General features: G+C 41.9%; 1 protein-coding gene across 2 annotated transcripts; it reads right to left on the bottom strand.

Annotated features, from left to right (window-relative positions):
• Positions 1-1,430: 1,430 nt before the first annotated feature.
• prlhr2b (prolactin releasing hormone receptor 2b) lies at positions 1,431-16,460 on the bottom strand. Of its 2 annotated transcripts, none has more exons than XM_051910473.1 (3): positions 15,652-16,460; positions 6,766-7,224; positions 1,431-4,786 (listed from the first exon to the last, which is right to left on the bottom strand). In XM_051910473.1, exons 2-3 carry the CDS (start codon positions 7,191-7,193, stop codon positions 4,150-4,152), a joined length of 1,065 nt encoding a protein of 354 aa, XP_051766433.1. In that variant the 5' UTR covers positions 7,194-7,224; positions 15,652-16,460; the 3' UTR covers positions 1,431-4,149. The 2 variants fall into 2 exon arrangements, with proteins under 2 accessions (XP_051766433.1, XP_051766434.1); XM_051910474.1 differs by having other exon boundaries at positions 6,766-7,221.
• Positions 16,461-17,044: the final 584 nt, after the last annotated feature.

Genomic DNA, 17,044 nt, shown 5'->3' with positions numbered 1-17,044 from the left:
CTGGTACATTTCTCCATTATTTCTTTTTATTTTTGCACTGTTTTATATTGCAATGCCATTTTATTCTGATTTGAATAAATGAGTTAGCGCTGTTATGAAAAGCTGCTTTTGCAGGAAGTTATTTATAATCTTGCTGGAGCCTGTAATTTCATATTACTTAATAGATGCAGCATGCCTTTGACGTAAACAACAGCCTCTAAAGTCCCTGTGTCCGAGACAAATTGATTTTCTGTGGCACATCATCCATCGGATGTATTATTCCAGGAAAGTTCATTTCCGAGACCTTGATATTATTGGCGTCCAAGTCACAGCTGTTCCTGCTCACCTCGTGTTTGTGATGGAATCATTAGTATGAGGCGTTTTCATTCTTTCAGTTGCTTGAGGCTTTACCATTTAAAATGTCCCACAGGTGTGTGATCTTGACAATGATATACAAAGGCGATGGCAATAATTTAAGTGCTTGTTCTCATTATGCTGTTTTATTTGTCTGGTTCTTCAGGAGATATGTTGCTTTTAAGATCAATTGCTACTTTGAATAAAAGGCTTTCTGGCAATTGGAGCTCAACCTTGCGTTCTGATGTCTGCTGCATTTACAACAAGGTATTTGTACACGGTACACTTGAAAATGTTTAAATGTCATTGCATTAGATAACAAAACATCAACCCAGCTGGCTTTTATTTAAAAGAAAGGGCACAGATATACTTTCCAAAGTCAATGTGGTGATCTAAACCTGTGGTTGTTCTGCTTGAACTCTTGTGTCAAACTGAATTGACTTCATACACTACCGTTCAGAAGTTTGGGGTCAGTTTAAATGACACCGATGTAACGTAATAAAAACGGAAAAGTTTTTCCTTTGCGTTTTTCGCATACAGATGACAATGTTGTCAAAAAGTTTCCCCTTTCACACGGATACTCAGAAAAAATTAAAAACGCTGTATTATGCTGCCAGGCCAGTAGTTGATGTCATTTTGTAAATAAACACTACGCGCCTCAACACTGAACATGTAAGGCGCATGCGCATGACGCCACTGTTTTCGTGTTTTTGTAGTTTACACGGAGACAATAATGGTATCATTTTCAAAAAAATTATTATTTTTTTTTTTAAAGTTTGCATTTTCAGACCCCCAAAACACTGTTGTCATGTAAATAAACGACCAAAACGCATAAAAAGTTTTCAGTTTTTAGTTGAAAACGGTGTCGTGTAAGTGGCCCCTAAAAGTATTAATTTCTTTAAAAAAAAATCTTAGTAATATTTAATAATATTTAGTAACAGGTATTTAACATTAATACTATTTTTACCATATTTTTGATCAAATAAATGCAGCCTTGAAGAGACTTTTTTTTTTTTTTTAAACATTAAAAATCTTGCAGACCCCAAACCTTTGAACGGTAGTGTACATTGAATATCCAAAAATCACCAAAACACCAATTGATTAAAAGTAAAATTTTATTTATTTTCAATAGCATGCAATAATTTAAACAGCTTGTTGCAGAAGCTTTCTCTTCAAAGCACAGATGAATCAGTTTACCTTCTTTTTTGGTTTCCCTCCATGACGCATCAGACTTTAGCATCTGTGATTATCATGTGAGTGTTCACATGTTGCACTGCACATTCACAGAGCTCTAGTGCACTGAATGATCACAACTCCTTAAGCAGGAGATTGCTAATGGAAAAATAAATGGCAAAAAGTAGTCATTACTGGAGCGCACAGACTTCTGGGACTCTCAAAGTCAACATGAAATCAAAATTGACTCCATTTAGGCTATTTACTTAATACAGGTTTCTGGTTTTATTGTGTATGATTCCAAAGAAAGAGCTTTTTTTGCAATGTCCTCTTGCAGCAAAACGTCAATTCCTGTCCTTTTTTCACATTGAATATCCTGTTCCACTCATAAAACACAACACTGCAGAAGAAAAATTGGTTGCGAATGCCATTTCACGTTGATTTCACCGTTGTGGGATCTTTTGAAAACAGCCCAACATGGAGGTTAAAATCATCTGTTATGTGTCAATAAATAGCAGTAATGAACCAGCCAAGTTAACACAGCAGTCCTAATGGAGCATCTTTCAATTACATTAAGGCTATGTCTACACTAATCAAGTGGATACATTTGAAAATGCTGTTTTCGTGTTGTAGTGTGGGATGTGAAAACAGGTATTTGATTTTGAACACGATGACACATGTTTAGATGATGTGACGCATATTGTTCCCATAGATATTTATGTGATATCTTTCAGGAGTTAGGGTACATTTACACAACAATGTACTAAAATGTGTTCACACTGATGATTAAAATGACTAAAAATGCTGTATTATGCATGCCAGGCCAGTAGATGGCGATGTCACTTTGTAAAGAAACACTAGAAACATGACCGTTTTCACAAATTTGCGTTTTGTAGTTTACACAGAGACGATAACGATATAGTTTTCAAAAGTTTAAATTTTTAGGTCCCCAAAACGCGTAAAAAGTTTTCCATTTTTAGTTGAAAATGGTGTCGTGTTGCCCTCTTATTAATCAGCAATAAAGCACACTAGACAGGAGTAGCGAACTTCATCCATCTTGTTTACTCTTTACTTTTGTTCTCCATTCTTACACAACACTTCAAAATAGTAGTCAATTCACGCATAAACACAACACTATGGTTATACTGGCATTGTTGTGCCTGCTATTCATTTTCATAGTGTTGTCAAAAAACAAATGTTACTTTAGGGCTTTTCACACTTGAAATAGTTAACCCTGGGTCATTCTAAACCCCAGGTAAACAGAATCCTGGGTTATCTCGCTTCACGTTTCACACTGCTCATAATTTACCCGGGGTTAACAATTAATCCTGGGTATTCATAAGCTGACGTTTCACATTGTACATTCCTAAACCCTGGGTTAACATTCTTATTTGCATATTTGTGGTGTCAGTGTCATTGATTGGATAAACGCAGTACGCGACCTGTTTACGTAGCTCTAGCAGTGCGCATCCTCGTATTGTCGTCTGTACTATCGAGTTTATACTGAATGGACATTTCGGACTATAAAGGTAAGAATGAAACGGTCTCAAATTGTCACGTTTTCTGTCAGAATTTGACATTTTTCCTCTCAAATGCTGAATTTACTGTTTATATACAATGCGAGGTGTGACTGTCCAAAGCAGGCAAACATGAGGCACGCAATTGGTTGTCTGTTGCTAAGCGTCTAGCTGTAACATTATAACATCGCATCGTTTCACACTGTGTGGCACCACAATGTGGGGTTAACACTGCAAAAGCGATGCTAACGGAGCAGGGTTTCATAACCCCGGTAAAAAGCAGTGCTAACCCCGCTTCTAAATACAAGTGTGAAACTTTCCTTTACCCGGGGTAAAAAGTGGTGTTTAGAATGACGATAACCTGGGGTTAAGCGCAGTGTGAAAAGCCATTTTTGTATAATCTTCATATTACTTTCCTGGAAAGATGAGTTCGACCTGGATGGTCCAGTAAGTGCTGGAATATTTTGCTAGTAAAATGATTGTTCCAGAAGAACAGCTTGAGAACTTTATTATGTTAGGTTTCTCTGTACCATCTCAATGAGCTTCTATGTGATTTTAGCGTTTTCCGATGTTTCAGTGTGGAAAAGAAACGTTTGAAAAAGACTTGAAAATGCTAGAGTGGACAGAGAATGGTTTGAAATGGAAATGCCATTTTCAAATATCCGTATTAATGTAGCCTAGACGTAGCCTTAAGACCCTGATATATTTAAAGTGAAATTGAAGAACAAACTGGTGTGACATTATTTCGAACAAAATCAGGCTAAAACAAAGTTCATTTGGAGTGAGTTTCGGGAGTTTGAAACAGCTTGCCAAAGCTAACTTTCCGGAAAAGTTAGTTCCAGCTGGCAAACACCTTTAAACTCCCATTGGTCTGTGGTGTTTACACAATAAGTAGGTGTGGCTCTGAGGCTCAACCTTCTTTGATGACTTCTCCAGTTCATTTGGGATGTTCACTAACTGTATACTTTTTACCCCTAAGTAAAGAATGAAACTTTAAACTTCGCCATGAGCATATCGGGGCCTCAAGTGTTTCCATTCATCGTGTTTTTTCTTGTATTTACATTTTGTTGGCCTTTACTAAATTGCACTTCATGAGTTTTCAGCTTTTCTGAAGCCCACAGTGACGTCATAGTACGACGCTTGCCGTCGCGCAATGGTTGGCGTGTATGCCGATGCGGCGATGGCAGGTGAACATCTTGCGCAGTTCTGCACGGAAGCGGTCGTGGAGCCACGCATACAGGAACGGGTTGCAGCAGGACGAGCTCATGGCGCACAGATGACACAACAACTGGATCAACAGGAAATGGCGCTTGTCAATGAGGCGGATGTCGATGTCGCGCAGCACGTTGAACACGTGGATGGGCAGCCAGCAGACGGCGAATGCCGCCACCACAAGAGACACCAGCCTGAATATCTTACGCTTGCGTGCACGCTGGGCCTCGGCCTGGTCCCGCGTGCGGTGTCCAGGGGCCACGCAGTTACGGAGTTTGACAGAGATGCAGAAGTAAGAGACGCAGACTGCGGATAAAGGGAGGATGTAGGTCAGTAGCAGTGTGCTGTAGGCGTACACCAGCCGCTGGGTCTCCTGGCCCAACCAGAACTCCTCACAGATGGTCAGACCCTCTTCTCTGAACTCTACGTGATACGTATGGGCCACAGCGGGAGCGACTAGCACACAAGACAGCAGCCAGATCCCAGACAGTATGTAACCACAAGCCGCCATTGAGATTCGCTTCTTCAAAGGGTGAACTGTAGCGTAGTACCTGTTACAACACACAGAGATATTGCCATTATATTATAATTTTTTCATTATTCTTTTTCTTTTAAATATTACCCCTAAATTAAATTAAACAGTAAAAATCATGTTTTGTATAAAGAAAAAGAAGCCTATTTTAAGAACATATTAATATTTTTGTAGCATTCAAGGGTTAGTTCACCCAAAAATGAAAATTCTGTCATTAATTACTCACCCTCATGTCGTTCCACACCTGTAAGACATTCGTTCATCTTCAGAACACAAATTAAGATATTTTTGATAAAATCTGATGGCTCAGTGAGGCCTCTATTTCCAGCAAGATAATTAACACTTTCAGATGCCCAGAAAGCTACTAAAAACATATTTAAAACAGTTCATGTGACTACAGTGGTTCAACCTTAATATTATAAAGCGACGAGAATACTTTTTGTGTGCCAAAAAAACCCCCAAATAATGACTTTTCAACAATATCTAGTGATGGGCGATTTCAAAACACTGCTTCGAAGCTTTACAAATCTTTTGTTTCGAATCGGTGGTTTAGAGCGCCAAAATCACGTGATTTCAGTAAACGAGGCTTCGTTACGTCATAAGTGTTTAGCAATTTCAATAGTTCATGTGACTTTGGCAGTTTGATACGTGATCCGAACCACTGATTCGAAACAAAAGATTTGTAAAGCTTCGAAGCTTCATGAAGCAGTGTTTTGAAATCGGCCATCACTAGATATTGTTGAAAATACGTTATTTTGTTATTTTTGGCGCACAAAAAGTATTCTTGTCGCTTTATAATATTAAGGTTGAACCACTGTAGTCACATGAACTGTTTTAAATACATCTTTAGTAGCTTTCTGGGCATTTGAAAGTGTTAATTATCTTGCTGGCACTGGAGGCCTCACTGAGTCATCGGATTTCATCAAAAATATCTTAATGTGTGTTCTGAAGATGAACAAAGATCTTATGGGTGTGGAACAACATGAGGGTGAGTAATAAATAACATAATTTAAATTTTTGGATGAACTAACCCTTTAAGCAATTTTCCCCTCAAATAAAATCAAATAAAATAATAAAAAGATGTTTTGTATGAAGCCCATTAGAACCATTTATATATATATATATATATATATATATATATATATATATATATATATATATATATATATATATATATATATATATATATATATTTTTTTTTTTTTTTTTAACATGTGGTAATAATTATAAATTATGCATAATTAGATGCAATTAACCCTAAACCAAACCCTCATTCTAACTCTAACCCTATAGTAAGTACATGCAGTTTATTATAATTACTCAGTACTTACATGTATAATTATAATGTAACACGGACACCTTAAAATAGTGTAAAATAGTGTATCATTAAATTCATAAATTTGAGGGTTTTTTTTGTTAAATTCTCATTATTCTCATTAATAGAATAATGCATAAATAATTGTTATTTACTACAGTAAAAATTTGGGAAAAACTTTTTTTTTATTCATTTAAATCAACATAAATTTATAAATTATTTTTACTATTTTATTATTATTTTGAGATTATAGTAAAAAGATTATTTGAACTACTGTAATGAGAAAATATGAAATAATGTCACAATGCAAAGCTCTTAAAATAGGCTTAATTTTTTCTACAATAAAATATAATTATTTCTTTCTGTATGGGTTTTATGAGGGGAAATATGACACAGACATGTTCTTGACAGACTTTGCGAGTTAAGAAAGCAAGAAAAAAATTCCATATTGTCAACAAACATTAAAAGCAGTAGTGGGGAAACAGCAGCAAACTGCAGTCTTCACTTTACTGAGACCTCTGATGATCTCCAAAGACGCAAAACCCTTTTCAAAATCATTCACTGCACATCCTTTCATCTCAAGCGATCTGACCCACTTTAAACCCACTTAGTTTTGATATCTGCGTCACGTACACGTCTGAGCCATTAGAGAGACCATTAGAGTGTCAGTTGGCTGCACTCACCTGTCGACGGCAATGGCAGTGAGAGTGAAAACGGATACGTATACAGTGACGGGCTGGATCAAGAACACCAGGTAGCACATGAAGCGTCCGAACGTCCATCCGTGAGGGCTGAAGGCGTAGGCCAGCGTGAAGGGGACGCAGGTCACACACATCAACATGTCCGAGAAGGCCAGGTTACCGATGAAGAAGTTGGTGACGTTGTGCATCTTCCTCGTGCGGCAGATGACGTAGATCAGAAGGTAGTTGCCAAAGACGCCCACCAGCAGCACAAGAACGTAACAGGGGATGATGAGCGGCTTGAAGGTCTGCAGCAGGGCTACGTCTGCAAAGGGAAAGCTGTGAGGGGTCGTGGCGTTTTGGACCACCGTCACCTCATACACGTGGCTTCCAGGAGGCTCTTCTCCACCTTGCCAGCCAGAACCCTCCATCCTTCAGTCAAAACCCTTCTGTCTCCACCTGCTGGATGAAAACACAGGTTTTTGTGTTAGTAACGTAACTGCTTCTTCATTTATGAATTTTAGTACTTTAATGTACCTGTATGAAAAAGACTTCTGAAAATGAAGGTCGTAAAATAGCTTTTTTTCACTCTGTTCCAGCTCCCCCACAGTCTGTGCCTGCAGTGATGTATTTTTCAAAATAGCTATTGTAATCTTCCTACTTTACTGTACTTTTACTGTCAGACAAACAAGAATGACGAATGTCAGAGCTTAGCAGGTAAACGCTGCTTAAATTCAAATTTTGCACTCATGTCATGTGTAAATGCAAGATTGAATTCAACTCAAATGCCAGTCATTTTAATGAACTGGCATTATGTCCTCTGTTCTTGCTGAGTTCCGTTTCATAAAATCCCCCCTTTTAAACACCTATGGTGGATATGGTAAGAGATTATGAATGAAATGTCTATGAAATTACACTTTATGACATTTCCCCCCAGTTTCTCACAAGGCTTAAGGGTTAGTTACCCAATAATGAAAATTCTGTCATCCATTACTCACAATCATGTCATTCCAAACCCATAAGACTTTTGTTCATCTTCGGAACACAAATGAAGATCTTTTTGATGAAATCTGAAAGCTTTCTGTCCCTCCAATGACAGCCTACGCAACTGACACTTTGACGCTTCAAAAAGTTCATAAAGAGATCGTAAAACTAATCCATATATATTGCATGGTTTAGTCCAAATTTTCTGAAGAGACCCGATCGCTTTATATGATGAACAGAACTCAAACGTGCTGCATAAAACATGAGAATGAACCTCAATGGTTCTTGTGGTAACTCAAATGTGATGTGTAACACACGTGAAGGAAGCTCATTGGTTCTCTCACATCATGTGAACATGCTTAAGCTTCCGTTTACCACAACTGCTGTGTGAGTTGATGAATGTTTATGTGAATAAAAGCCTAAATTCAGTCTGTTCATCATCGATCGAGTCTCTTCAGAAAATTTGGACTAAACCGCTCAACACATGTGGATTAGTTTTATGGTCTCTTATGAATTTTTTGAAGAGTTAAAGTGGTAGTTGCGTAGGCTGTCAATGGAGGGACAGAAAGCTCTCAGATTTCATTAAAAAGATCTTCATTTGTGTTCCGAAGATGAGCGAAAGTCTTACGGGTTTGTAACGACATGAGGGTGAGTAAATGATGGCAGAATTTTCATTTACCCTTTAAGCCGAGTCCCAGACTAAAATGCATGTTTGAGCAGTTTTAACTGAAAGCAACATGCACTGACATATCTTAAAATTGTCACATGTATGCTCTGTTTCTGTTTAGTTTCAGTGTTCATGTTTTCCTTAGTTCCCTAGTTGGTCTCCTAGTTTGTTAATTAGTTTATCAAACCTGTTACTGTTCTCCCTGATTATCCACATGTATTTAAGCCAACATGTTCTCCAACCAATACGACTGTCACGAATACGGCTCCCGCGGCTCCTCCTCCCGGCCGCCGGAGGGAGCCATCACCTGAGTTCTGAGTCACTTCCTTGTGGACTACGTTACCCATAGGCCCTCATTCCTGGGACTGATTGCACACACCTGCATTGCATCACACTCACACTATTTAAGACGCACACACGCATCCATACACTGCGAAGTCTTGATTTGCCCCGGTGATCACTACTGAGCGTTTTCTTGTGGACTGTTACCTTGCTATCGATTGGACTGTTTTTCATTTGTGAACCTCTGCCGCCTGCCTTGAACCTTGCCTGTTTCCTGGATTACGTTTGTCTGCTGCCTGCCCTGAACTCTGCCTGTTGTAAGTTTCTGTTTGTCTGCCGCCTGCCTCGACCCAAGCCTGTCCCTGTTACTGCTACTGTCTTGCCCTTGTCTGCCTTGTGCTTTGTTGTCACAATAAAGAAACTGCAAATGGATCCTCACGCTGTCAGCCCTTCATTACAGAAGACTTCGCCATCAAACGATCCAGCAGTTCTCCTGCAAATCTCCACCGAACTCTCAGCACAGGCCTCTCAGCTTGCCGCGCACCAGCACCAGCTGACTCGTCTTACGTCACTCACCGAAGAGCTGGTGAAAACCCTGCAAAGCCTGCGGCTTCCCTCTCCTGAAGCTATCACACCGCCTCCTGCTATCAATGTGAGTCAAGCGTTTACTTCTCCACCCGCTGTAAATCCACGCCTCGCTCTACCCGAGAAATTCGACGGCAGTCCAGCCAAATGCAGGGGCTTTCTCCTTCAATGTTCCTTGTTTATAAACCAAAAGCCCTCGCTGTATCCCAACGATACCAGTCGGATATCGTTTGTATGCTCCCTACTCACGGGCAAAGCACTTGACTGGGCCACAGTGGTATGGAGAGAAGATAGCTCTGTGTTCCCCACGTTTACGGCCTTCCTGCAAAGCTTCAAGGAGGTGTTCGAACATCCAGAGGGCGGAAAGAGCATCGGCGATCATCTGCTTTCCCTAAACCAAGGTAAATCTACCGCCGCCGAATTTGCATTGCAATTTCGCACATTGGCCGCACAAACTAACTGGGTAGAGGATACACTGAAATTACTGTTTCGCAAGGGCCTGTCTCTGGAGCTTCAGGCCGAGCTCGCTTGCCGCGACGAGGGGAGATCACTGAACGCATTCATTGAGCTGGCCATTCACATCGACAACCTCCTCCGAGGCCGACGACCCGTTCGCCACCTCACGCCAGTCTCTGCCGTTCCTGAGCCCATGCAACTTGGATATACTCCCCTTCTTCCAGAAGAACGAGAGAGAAGGCGCCAGCTGCACTTATGCCTATACTGTGGCCAGGCAGGTCACATCAAGCTCAACTGCCCTATTCGACCCAATGCTTCTAATCCCAAAGCGGTGAGTTCAGCCCAGCATGTCGACTATTTACCCAACTGCCTTAAGATCCCCATCCAACTAACCAGTGACAGTCAAACTATATCTACCCACAGTGGAGGCGCTAGATGGGAAACCCATAGGAGGAGGAAGAGTGGCGCACATTACCTCAGCGCTGGGTCTGCAAGTCGGGGCGCTGCACCATGAACAAATTCAGTTTTACGTCATCCATTCACCTAACAATCCTATCATCCTCGGATTACCTTGGCTTCGAACGCACAATCCGCATATATCCTGGAAGGAGGGTCAGATCGTCCAATGGGACCCCGCCTGTCATCATCGCTGCCTGAGTCCCGTCACGCCATTACCCCTCCATACCATCTCCGTCGACAAGACCCCAACCGACCTCGAACCTGCTATACCAGCCGAATACACAGATCTGACCATCGCTTTCAGTAAGTCCAAATCCACGGAACTACCACCTCATCGTCCCAGTGATTGTGCAATCGAACTATTACCCGGTACCACTCCGCCCAAGGGCAGGATATTCCCTTTGTCACAGTCCGAGGATGCAGCCATGAGATCGTACATCGAGGAGGAGCTGGCTAAAGGATTCATTCGGCCATCAACATCACCAGCTTCATCCGGGTTCTTCTTTGTTAAGAAGAAAGACGGCGGCCTACGGCCCTGCATTGACTATCGCGGTCTGAATGACATCACTGTAAAATTCCGCTATCCGCTACCATTGGTCCCTGCAGCCCTCGAACAACTACGTAAAGCCAAATACTTCACCAAGCTGGATCTACGCTGCGCATACAATTTGATTCGCATCAGGGAGGGTGATGAATGGAAGACCGCTTTCTCCACTGCCACTGGCCACTACGAGACCCTTGTCATGCCCTTCGGCCTGTCCAACAGTCCTTCAGTCTTTCAATCCTTCATCAACGATGTCTTCCGAGATATGCTCAACCGCTGGGTCATCGTGTACATAGACGATATTCTCATTTATTCCAATTCCTACGACGAACACATTCAACACGTTCGAGCTGTGCTGCAACGTCTGATACAACACAAACTTTATGCCAAGGCTGAAAAGTGTGAATTCCACCGCACCTCAACATCCTTCTTGGGCTACGTCATCAGTCGAGATGGAGTGGCAATGGACGACAGCAAGGTAAAGGCGGTGTTAGAATGGCCACAACCACGCACACTGAAGGAGCTACAGCGGTTCCTGGGGTTTGCCAATTTCTACAGGCGGTTCATCAGAAACTTCAGTGGGGTTGCCGCTCCCCTAACGTCCATGACGAAACGCCAATCCTCTCGACTCATCTGGTCACCTGAAGCAGTAAGTGCGTTCCAGGAATTGAAGGAACGTTTTACGTCAGCACCCATCCTACGTCACCCAGACCCCGAGCTTCCCTTCATCGTGGAGGTGGACGCCTCCAGTACTGGCATTGGCGCAATCCTTTCCCAAAAGCAAGGTAATCCAGCCAAGATGTTCCCCTGTGCCTTCTACTCTCGCAAACTGTCAGCGGCAGAACGTAACTACGATGTGGGCAACCGAGAATTACTCGCAATGAAGGCGGCGCTGGAGGAGTGGCGCCATTGGCTGGAGGGGGCAAGACACCCGTTCACTATTCTCACTGACCACAAAAACTTGGAGTACCTGCGCTCAGCCAAACGCTTAAATCCACGACAGGCAAGATGGGCAATGTTCTTCACGCGCTTCCACTTCACGGTTACTTACAGACCCGGCTCCAAGAATGTCAAGGCGGACGCACTATCAAGGCAAGCGGAGGAGACCGGACGCAGCGAGGGTATTGAGAACATTCTGCCTGAAACCTTGTTACTCGCTCCGGTACAGTGGGATGTCATGACGGAGATTTCACAACTCAACGAGCAAACCGCACCTCCAGTAGCGTGCCCTCCAAACCGCACCTTCGTCCCCATCCAGCTCAGGGACAAACTACTCCACCAAGTCCATGATTTCCCGAGTTCTGGCCACCCAGGCATCACAGCAACATTGCAACTTCTCCAAAACCAGTTCTGGTGGGAGTCCATGCTAGCGGATGTCACCAAATTCACCAACAACTGCATCGCCTGTCAAACCACCAAAACCTCACACCAAGTTCCTGCCGGCCTGCTTCAACCTCTTCCCATTCCCCAACTTCCTTGGTCCCACATCGCGATCGACTTTGTCACTGATCTCCCCGAATCCCAGGGTCACACCACAATTCTCACGGTTGTTGATCGCTTCTCCAAAGCATGCCGCTTACTGCCACTACCCAAACTACCCACAGCTCTGGAGACCGCTGAACTCCTGTGTAACTCGGTCTTTCGCTTCTACGGCCTGCCGGAGGACATAGTGTCGGACAGGGGTCCTCAGTTCACCTCTCGTGTCTGGGCCGCCTTCTTCAAGCAGCTCAACGTTAACATCAGCCTCACCTCTGGGTACCACCCCGAATCCAACGGCCAGACTGAACGCTTAAATCAGGAGCTGACACGATTCCTCCGCACTTACTGCCATCAGAACCAGGCTGACTGGAGCCGATATTTAATGTGGGCGGAGTATGCTCAAAATTCCTTACGGAAACCTGCCACCGGAATCACACCCTTCCAATGCGTGTTGGGCTTCCAGCCACCTCTCTTCCCCTGGTCAGGGCAACCCTCTGACCTGCCCTCAGTCACAGAGTGGATGCGTCGTAGCGAGGAAACCTGGGATCTGGCTCACCACCATCTCCAGCGCGCTGTAAGGCGGCAGGAAACTCAGGCAAACCGGCATCGACGTCCCAATCCTCACTACTACGTGGGACAGTGGGTCTGGCTGTCCACCAAGGATCTTCGCCTCCGACTTCCATGCCGCAAGCTCAGTCCCAGGTTTGTAGGGCCTTTTCAAATTCTTAAACAAATCACTCCTGTATCATTTCGACTCGACTTGCCTGCTAATTATCGTATTTCTCCCACCTTCCATGTATCCTTGCTGAAACCCTCCGCCAGATGGGAGCCAGTGGGAGCTGAGACCCGCAACCCCCCACCCCTGATCATCGAAGGCGAGGAGGCTTATAAGGTTCGAGAACTGCTCGATTCCAGGCGCCGGGGTGGAAGGCTACAATATCTGGTGGACTGGGAGGGGTACGGCCCGGAGGAGCGATCTTGGGTCAACAGGGATGATATTCTGGACGCATCCGGAGAGACCGGCCCCTCGTCCACGTGGTAGACCTCGGCGCCCACTCCCTCGCGTCTGGAGCCGCTCGCGGGGGGGGGGGGGGGGGGCTCTGTCACGAATACGGCTCCCGCGGCTCCTCCTCCCGGCCGCCAGAGGGAGCCATCACCTGAGTTCTGAGTCACTTCCTTGTGGACTACGTTACCCATAGGCCCTCATTCCTGGGACTGATTGCACACACCTGCATTGCATCACACTCACACTATTTAAGACGCACACACGCATCCATACACTGCGAAGTCTTGATTTGCCCCGGTGATCACTACTGAGCGTTTTCTTGTGGACTGTTACCTTGCTATCGATTGGACTGTTTTTCATTTGTGAACCTCTGCCGCCTGCCTTGAACCTTGCCTGTTTCCTGGATTACGTTTGTCTGCTGCCTGCCCTGAACTCTGCCTGTCCCTGTTACTGCTACTGTCTTGCCCTTGTCTGCCTTGTGCTTTGTTGTCACAATAAAGAAACTGCAAATGGATCCTCACGCTGTCAGCCCTTCATTACAACGACCATATAGGTCGTTTGTCACTTCCCTGAAATACGACCCATTGGAGCGTTTCCTAAAGTGGCGCCCCTATCGACAACAGGACACTTTCATTTTAATTCATGAAATACGACCCATAGGAGCGTTTGCTAAAGATGCACCCCTCTCAACAACAGGACACTTTTGTTTTAATGCATTGTTCCCTTTTATCTGCGTTATATTTCAAGTTTCGTGTAGCTCAATTGGCAGAGCATTGCAATAACAATATGCAATCATGTGATCGTGGGTTCGATCCCAGGGAACGTATGTGCTCAAAGTGTATATGCACTATAAATCACTAAGGTTTAAGTTGTTATTAAAAAATGAGTTTTGCTAAATGGAAATACTAGAAATGGTGTAAAAACTCCACACACTGCATTTAAATGAACACGCATTTTGATTGGTAACGACAGTCATACGTCATTTCATGACGACAGACGTAACACGACACTGTCATTATTTTTACGCCAGCTAGAGGGCACATGAATTTAAAACGTAAATATAGGTTGTAAAAAGGTGCTTAAAAAAAAGCCCTATAGGGTTGTTTTTTGTTGGAGGACAGGCTCATTTGAGCCATTAGTTTTTCTTTGTTCCCTGTCTGGTATTGTAAACATCAATGTTAAACGTGGTTGTGTATTCAGTTTCTTCAACGATCTCCTGAGCTTTCTGTTTTGGATTAATTAAAGACTGTTTTGTTTTGTGGCAGAATCATGACAAAGATATGTCAGTGCCATTGTTTTGTCTCAAGATGCACACCAGTAATGTTTTCTAAGCACGTTTATTAAAGCTACTTAAATGTCCTCATTGAACTAAGGGCTAATCCTGGCTTAATCTAAGCCCTGTCTGTGAAACCAGGCCTTTATTAAATATTGACGGGTAGTTGACATTAAATTCTTTTAGAAAGTTGCGATATTTTGCAGTGCAACATGCTAAACTGTTTTAAATTGAATTCTACTATTGTTCTATCATTAATTTGCATGCAGGTTTTATTATCATAAATTGAGAGGTTGCATGGAATATTTGTACTTTTAAAAATTAATACATTTGGAGTTCATTAACATCTGACCTTCTGAGTTACCAGAATTTTGACATATTCATAAGGGCAGCATCTTATCGCATGTAATCCTCTAACTGGGACAGATAAAAGGCTACTTGACTAAATATAGACAATAGATGACAATAAAGGTCATGCCGTATGGATCTATATGGTCTGAAAAGGAATTAGTACCAGACAGGGTAATTATTATGGAAGTGAATCTGCAATACAATGATTATCTTACTGTCAGTGTTAATTAACATATAATAATGCTGATAATGGAACTTTCTTCACCAAAAAGCCTCTTGTTCATCTATAGATTTTTATTTATTTTTTTATTTTTTTACATTTAATCATTATAGCGCTCATTAGCAGCACAAGCAAACTGCAAAATTAGACAGATCTTCACCCTTCACCCTTGGTAACCTGTAGCCAAAATGTAGGAGATTTGATGGTAAAATTCTTTTTTAAAAAATCAATTAATAAATAAATAATATCTACAGGTATATCTATTGTCATGTTTTGCACTGTTGTTTTTTTTTATTATGTTTGTTACTTCAGGGCTAAAATAAAAAGATATTCTTGTGTCCACATGCTTGAAACGAACATGCAGAGTCAATGCTGCTTTTTGACTCAAAATCTTATCGAGATGGAGCTCCTTTGACAACTTCCCTGTGTGACAACTAGCCCCAGAATCTTCTAAATGCATACTCTAAATATTGCATCCTTTGACTAAAATATAGAAATAAGAAAATTTGATGCAGAGTAAAATTGGCAGTTGCCTATATTGTCTTCAGGATATTTGCTTTAGAATAAAAAAATAATACATTACCTAAGATTTAAAATATTCCTGTTTCTGAGAAGTCTGTGAATGCACCTTTTCTCCGGTGCTCGCCGATCGGTGTCTCCAAACGAAGCGCCGGTGAGCATATGACGTGCAGCGCTTCGGCTCCGAGAAGCAAACCACACATAAATCAGCGAGAGACTGAATGTGCTGCAGTAACAAGTGTTTCACAACTGTCACTCACTTACTCGTGCAAACCGATGCCCAACTTCTGTCGCCATGTCAGAACACCGTTCTGCGGGTGCGAAGGGTTGGGAGGGGTCTAATTAAAGCTCGAACTTCGTCAAAGGAGGTCAAAGAAAAGGGTTTGGTTAAACTTATTTCATCTAGAAGAATATATACTCAACAGGGGTATAAGGCGCGAACCTCATCAAAGGAGGTAAAAGAAACGGTTATGTTTTTTATTTTTCCTCAATAAGATCGCTACCTCGTTTTTAAGGTGTGTTTTTTTTTCTTTTTCTTTTTTCTTCTCAGAATTAACAAAATTTAAGTAACGAGTCAATACATCATCCTTCTTCCAAAACATAGGGTAGAGTGGGGGGAAACGCCCCCCCAAGGACTTTGTAATTTTTTTTTATGAAACAAAATGTGTCCAGAATAGTTATCATAGTTTTAGTGACAATTACATACATTATAAACCAAGTATGAAAAATGTCCAGCGTTTTCATGTTATTAGATTTTTAGCAAACAATACATTTGTATCAATTATCACTCTGTCAAAACAATTTGCTTTATACATTTACAGCTAAATCTACTACTAACACCACAACTAAAATAAACTAAATCAGTAATGAAGTCTTAACCATAACCAATAATTATGAATTACAAAATTATAATAGACTATTTGAAAAGTATTCTTAGATTATGCTAGCCAACTAGCTAGCTGATGCTAACTTGAGGTAATTTTTAAACATAAAGTCCAAATATTTTTATTCAACCACCTAGTTAGATTACATTTGATGTAAAAACAAAGAATTTGATGTTCATAACTAATTATGATAGTGAGAAGGGCGTGTTTTTCCCCCTCGTGGCTGGGGGCGTTTTATCCCACAGTGTTTGAACAAAAAAAAAAATTATTTCATTCTAAAAATATAAATATATTTCCTTAAATTACATCTACTTACTAATTACACAGGCCTTACTATTCCCATATTATAACTGATATTCTCCAAAACATCAAGCTTTAAAACACTTATTTTCTTACTGCTGAAAATTAGATCACTTAACGTGAAATCCGTTTTCTCTCAAGTACGTCTCCAGTAAAAGCTTCACAGTAAATACTTCTCCATCTCTCTTGTCAACGTAGTCCATAGCAACAACAAAAATGTATCTTGACTCCATCTAGTGATTATTTTGGGAAAAACAATTACCCCAATGGGGG

The sequence above is a fragment of the Ctenopharyngodon idella genome, chromosome 10 (assembly GCF_019924925.1).
Source record: "Ctenopharyngodon idella isolate HZGC_01 chromosome 10, HZGC01, whole genome shotgun sequence".
Lineage (NCBI taxonomy): Eukaryota > Metazoa > Chordata > Actinopteri > Cypriniformes > Xenocyprididae > Ctenopharyngodon > Ctenopharyngodon idella.
This window is presented reverse-complemented; position numbering and strand designations above follow the sequence as displayed.